Genomic DNA, 6,867 nt, shown 5'->3' with positions numbered 1-6,867 from the left:
GACAAAATTGTTTATTGTTCACTTGTGTTCATATCTTTATATAAATTAATACTGCTGGAGGGTTTGCGCCAAATACTCCAGCACTGTTAATTTATATTATATTAAGCATCATTATCATCATCATTATCATTTTACAACTGATTTCCATCCTGGCATAGGATGGACAGATTGCTGCACTAAGACAGTTCTTATTCAGAGTTAGTACCCTGCTAGATGATCCAGAGAACTCATACACACACATATGTATATATACAGTAGGCTTCTTTCAGTTTCCATCTACCAGATCCACTCACGTTGCTTTGGTTGACCCAGAGCTGTAGTAGACGATAATTTCTCATGGTGCCATGCAGTGGTCATGAACTCAGAACAAGGGGATTGGAAAGCAAGCTTCTTAACCACACAGCCACGTCTGCACCTATGATAATAATGATGTCCTATTAAACATCATCATCGTTTTACAAATGATTTCCATTCTGACATAGGCTGGACAAGTTGTCACGCTCTAAGTCACCTCTTATTCAGTTACTGCCCTCCTAAGTTGTTCAGGGGACAATCTCTTGCTCATACATTTTGTTTTGACTAGGTTTTTACAAGTGGATGCCATTCTTAACACTGCACATAACAGAATGTTGGTACCATAAAATGTGAACTTTGTCATGGTACCAGCACAAAAGAGGTAGTCATACCTTGTCATACCCTCAGTCTGGTTAAAGAACCATTTTGATTTTACTGTTTCTCTTCATTCTACAACCACTTGACAGTGTACTGCTCGGTGCATTTTATCTTAGCACCCACACTAATGAGATTGCTTTGTATCCTGCAAAACTAAAATATCCTCATTGAAGTATCCTCTATGTTGCCTTTGTTCGTTTAGAAGCAATGTGACCATAGTTGTAGAAAAGAATCCTGACATTTCAGAGAGGAAAAATTTTAAAAAAAGGGTAAACATTTTCTCTCTCATACAAAAGGTCAACCCTGGAAACACCAGCAAACTCTTCTTCCCTCAACATACAAAATAACCCATCAAAATTTATAAACATTCCAACTAAGTTTTGTTTTACTTGCAAAGTTATTCTTTTTTAAGAGACCAGTGACATATTTACCACTTGTAAAATACATGTGTCATAATCAGGCAACTGATTAATGAGATCTGCTTGTGGTTTTAATCTTTTAAGTTAAAAATCTTGATTTAATGTCGAAGAGAATACTGAGATTTCAGGACTGAATCAAGGAGAGAAAAAGAAAGATAAACTGTTTTTCTCTCATACAAATGCAAAAGATGCACCCAGTTTCTTTTTATGTATAGCCTAATTTGCATATTTTTTGCTTTTGACTTGTCAACATTATCTTTTTTCTTCAATATAGGAGAACACGATTTTGCCCAAAAAAGGGCGATGAACTGGCAGAATTGTTAGCACGCCGGGTGAAATGCTTAGCAGTATTTCGTCTGCAGTTACATTCTGAGTTCAAACTCCGCTGAGGTCGACTTTGCCTTTCATCCTTTCGGGGTTGGTAAATTAGGTTCCAGTTACACACTGGGATCGATGTCTGCCCTCGTTTATCCCCTGCATGTTTAGCACCCCTGTGGGAAATAAAGAAATAAATGTTATCTTTTACTTGTTTAAGACTGGCCATGCTGGGGTGCCACCTTAAAGAACTTTTAGTCAAACGAATCGGCCCCAGTACCTATTTTGTGGTTTTTTTATACTTACTTTATCTTTCAAAATTAAGATTAACAAATGGTGGTGCCCCAGCATGGCCACAGCTCATGAGCTGAAACTGGAAAAATCAAAAATCAAAATCAAAGCATTTTTTAAAATCAGAAATATACCCTCCTTCATTTTCTACAATGCTCTTCCATCTATCTGGTAGAGTTGCAAGGCCTATCTTCCAAAATTCACTTGTCCATGATGAAAAATACTCCTCTGGTACTGTTCTGGCCTCGTCTACATAATTCATACTGTTTCTGTCCCAATGATTTTGAAGACTGTGGAATAAATGATAATCAGATGGGGCAATGTCCGGCGAATATGGTGGGTGGGACATCGTTTTCCATTCATACTGTTCCGGCCTTTGGAATGTCATCCTTTTTGTATGTGGCCGAACATTATCCTGATAGAACACTTTTCGTCTTGAAACCAAAGATGGTCATTTTTCCAATGGCATGCAGGTATCAATGAGTGGTTGAATGACCAAATCCAAGTTTCTCTGCTAGTTCCTCAACAGTCAATGGGATTTTGTTCCACCAGAGTTGCTCTACAGATCTTCCAAGATAAGGCTCGCTTTCTAGGCTGTAGTTTCTGGCTTGGAATTTTTGGAACCACCGTTGACTCTGGCTTAGGCTTATTGTCTATTATTAATATTCCTTGCACTTTCCATTGTGTTGTTGCCTTTATTAAATTCATAAAGCAAAATATGCCAAATATTCTCCTTTGTTATTTCCATTATAGCTTTGAAAAATTAATTGTTAAAATTGAACTGCACTCTTCAAAACATGCACTAAGAATAAGGCCAAGGTAAAATTACTGCCTACTTTTATAGTAAGTTGATGCAGGCAGTTTATCCCTTCCCCCTCTGATTTTTAGTTCATGCAATTGAACAAACCGCATTATTTATGGGATGATCCAATTTTTTTTTACTTGTTTCAGTCATTGGACTGTCGCCGTGTTGGGTCACCATCTTAGTGTTTAGTTGAATAAATTGACGTCAGTACTTATCTTTTTGAAGTTTGGTACTTATATTCTGTTGGTCTCTTTTGCCAAACTACTAAGTTATGAGAGTATAAACAAACCAACACTAGTTGTGGGGGCAGTAAAACACAAATGCAAAGACACATGTACATCATCCCATCATGCACACACACACATATACATGCAATTATATATACATACATACATATGTAGAAAGAGAGAAAGAGGATTCCACTCAGTTTCCATATATGAAATTCACTCACAAGGCATTCTTCATATGCATTCATGTCCATACCATCACAGTCCTCTTTTTTGTACTATACAGCAAATAAATCTGTCTAATTTTTATTGTCAGTACATTTGTGCCCTTTCTTTCATGCACATTGACATTACACATCCAGCCATGTTTCTTTGACTCATTTCTTTACAACCTTCCCATTATCCTCCACATTCATCACTTCATATCTAACATACAATTTTACGCTTTATCTGCTACACCATGGGGCTATTATGGAAGACACCTGCCCAAGGTGCCACATATTAAGAGCAAACTCAGATCCATATGATTGCAGCAGAACTTGCTAATCACACACAGACCTGCCTGTACCCACACAGCCAAGTTAGCTCTGGTCGTGGCCTTTCATCTGATGAATACATCAACTGAAGGTTCTTGCCAAGATTTATTGTGATATCATGTTGTTTTCTATTTTTTTTCTTTAGTGTGGAATGGGCATGTACATAAATTTATACATAAATATTTTTCTTTCTATCTTTTGTAGCTAATAGCCAGATTGCTTCAGAAGAAGAATTGGACAGTGTTATCAATCTGTTGTCTGGTAGCGTAAACCTGTCCCAGCAACCAACAATGCATGTACCAAACCAACTACAGCTGTCTCCTTTACATCAATCTTCCACTACGGGAACGAGTAACTCTATGTTTAGCTCTTTGGTCAGCTCCCCTGATATGGACGATCCCCAAAAATTTTACAAAGGCAACAACGCCCATCGGCGTTCTGAGGGCTCTTTGGATTTATCTGGAATGGCAAGTTTAGTCGGTGGCAGTAACAATGGTTGTATAGGTGGTGGTGGTGGTAGTGGTGGTGGTGGTAGTAGTGGTGGTGGTGGTGGTAATGGTGGAGGTGGTGGTGGTGGTGTCAGAAGTGGTGGACGAAATACTTGGCCACATCCTGGTTACCACCATCGCTCAAGTTTGCCAGCTGGCCCGTTGGGCTCCCAAAATCCTCTGAACTACGAGCAACGTGAGGATTATTCTCGGATGCTTCATTCAAACAATTCTTTGGATCAACGTAACCACATAAATGATGTTTACCTTCCGCCAGTCAGCCAGTCACAGGAGGTTCGATCAGGACTTTATTCATTGCCTGGTAGCAGTCATTTTATATCCAATCCAGATTGGACGTTTCCTGACACAAAACTCAACAGAACTTGGCCAGTGTCAAGTATTAGTACTGGAGGCGGGTAAGTTTCTCATTCTTACTTTATATATTTATCTCTTTTTCTGCTCATATAAACTGTTGAATGTGCAATATTTACTTACTTGCATGAAAGGTGAACTACAACTAAAATGAGAAAGCATCAGTTAATCTTAAGCTGTATAGCCCCAGGTTGGTCCTGACCATCAAGCCAATTATTATCAAACATGTTCTGGCTATGAGTATCTTTTGTGTTTTTTTTTTATTGCATTTTTTTTTCAGATAACTTATTTATCTAGGACTACATTAAGCAATGTATACTTTCATTTTTTTTTTTTAAGATAGTAATATGTGATTTAAAGGAGATTTGGCTGTTATGTCCAGCAACATGTACATTAGGAAATTTTGGAGTACATGTATGCTGAGAAAAATAAGGTATTTTTAATGTCTGATTCATGCAGCTTGAATTAAAATAAATTAAAAATGAAAGGTTTGGCCCTTTTGTTACCATATTCCTGTGGAAAGACATTACAGTTACTGCAGTTAATTTTGAAAACAATTAAGAATTTAGTTAGATAACTTTGTTGTTATCAAACAAGTATTTAAAGCATAAATTAACATAGAATCTTTATGGAAAGCATTAATTTTGATTGCTTTGAAACAGGAAGTTTGTATCATAGGGTTGATCAGAGGTGGGTTGGTCATATTGGCTTTTAACCCTTTCGTGACTGTATTTCTGTTGAGATGCTCTGTGTTTCTTTCAATTGATTTTAAATATAACAAAGAATGTAGTAAAATAATTTAGTCATCATTAAGCTAGTGTTAGGAACATAAATTGTGGCTAAGGTTTAATAGAAGATTTTAATTCAAATCTTATGGAAAAAGACATTTGTACTACAGAGCCAGAGCCGGTTTCAGCCGGGCTGGTAACGAAAGGGTTAAAGCTGTTGTCAGTAGGCAGGCTCAAATTAGAAGGCAGTGAAATTTTACCAGTAGGCAAAGAATTACTCGTCTTTGGAATAAAAGTTCTTTCATTGGTTCATAGCTAAGTGTTTTAGAGATGCTGGGTTGCTGACTATTGTGGATCTCTAATATATACAAGTGAACACTGCCAGTTAAGAAAGTATTTGCTGATAACGAACAGTACTAATGACATGGGCAGACTACGGAAGTCACAAGAAGAAATTGTGGTTTCTAACCTATGGATGTGGAAGCTCACAGGTACAATGACATAGGCACAATGAGGAGTGTTGATATGCCAAACTGCTTTGCCAACTAGCTCTTGGTCAGCATGGCATGACACTAACACCAGAGAGGTAGTCATGTTTTCAGTGTGACTGAAGGAACTTCACAACTCTAGTCTCTACTTGCTCATTGACCTTTTTATCAGAGTGGCAACAATAAATGATGTTGCCTCTGTGAGTGTGTGTGTGTGTGTGTATTGAAATAATGTTCATGTCCTGGAAAAATATATTCATGAAATTCAAAGAAATATTCCTGATGAAATGAAATCATCACATTCAGCCAAATTATGTATTAATTATGTAGTTGATGGTATTTTCACCTTAGTCATGGAAACAGCTGTAGAGCAAAACAAATGAATTTTTTGAGATATCATGGGAATCATTTGTTTTCCTTACATGCATATCATCTGTTATAATCTGAAAAGTTATCATATAACAAGTTTTAGTGAAATAATTTTAACAATTACCTTCAAGTACAAACTAACCTATGAAGTCAGTTTGCCATGTAAAATCCAGATTATATATTCTGTTTGTAATGGGAGTGAATAGACAATCTGTATTTTCAGATCAGTTTAAGAGTTTCTTTACACTATTTTGTTGTGCTTAGTCCAAGACTCTGCCAGATCATTCCAGGCAATGGTTCTCAAACTGTAAAATACCAAGCCCTTTCCCTACCCATATTAATGGAATTTGTTGCACCTCTTTCCCCTCCACCCCTGCCACTTTTATTTTATTTGTGAGAAAATAAAACAGAATTTGCCTCCAAGTAATTCTTCTTTCTTTGCCATGTTGTTGGAAAAGAATTAAACAAGTTTAAAATAAAACCACCCTTAATTAATTGTGACAGATAGTCAGAGCCCTGTCTCCTCCCTTTCCATTCCTCACAGCCCCACTCCCACCTCCCACATGGCAAATAATGATTCAAGAGACTGTAATACTTAGAAAAGTTCCTTTATTAAGCAAGTGTTACTACTATTGAGCAGTTTTGTTGCTAAGCAAGCAAATGCTGTTGCTATTCAAGCAAATATTGTTGCAAACCAAAAGAATGTTTTTTGTTGTTGCTAAACGAGGAAATATTATTGTTGCTAAGCTAATGAATGTTTTTGTTTTTTTGTCTCTTTTGCTTTTTTTTCTTCCTGTCATTAAGCTGGGAATCATTGTGGTAAATGTTGTTGTTGTTGTTTGCGAAACTCAAAAAGAAAAAAAAATATCTAATTCTTTATGCGCTGTGGCAGTTTTTATTCATACCTCCCATGTTGGTATATTGAATGATGCACAAAAGAACTTGTCTCATTAACAAAAAGTGTTGCTGTTATTACTATCTGTTCTTTAAGATTTGCATGTTATTAAGTGCAGTGTTCTACATCTACAACAATATATATGGATTAATAGTTGATAATATGGATACACAAGGGATAAATGGTGATATTTGGATGAACAAAACTAACATATATATAAAATACAAATTTTAGGTCATCCCTGGAAGACTTCACTATATGC

At 36.6% G+C, this 6,867-nt stretch overlaps 1 protein-coding gene across 3 annotated transcripts in view; it reads left to right on the top strand.

The window, feature by feature from the left end:
• LOC115216388 (location of vulva defective 1) overlaps window positions 1–6,867 on the top strand; it is a 131,734-nt gene that overhangs the window by 83,841 nt on the left and 41,026 nt on the right. For all 3 annotated transcript variants that reach the window (XM_029785683.2, XM_036506815.1, XM_029785682.2), the window contains exon 4: window positions 3,470–4,169. In XM_029785683.2, coding sequence (XP_029641543.1) covers window positions 3,470–4,169 — 700 coding nt within the window. The remainder of the gene's footprint in view (window positions 1–3,469; window positions 4,170–6,867) is intronic.

This window comes from Octopus sinensis, linkage group LG10 (assembly GCF_006345805.1).
Source record: "Octopus sinensis linkage group LG10, ASM634580v1, whole genome shotgun sequence".
In the NCBI taxonomy this organism is placed as follows: domain Eukaryota; kingdom Metazoa; phylum Mollusca; class Cephalopoda; order Octopoda; family Octopodidae; genus Octopus; species Octopus sinensis.
This window is presented reverse-complemented; position numbering and strand designations above follow the sequence as displayed.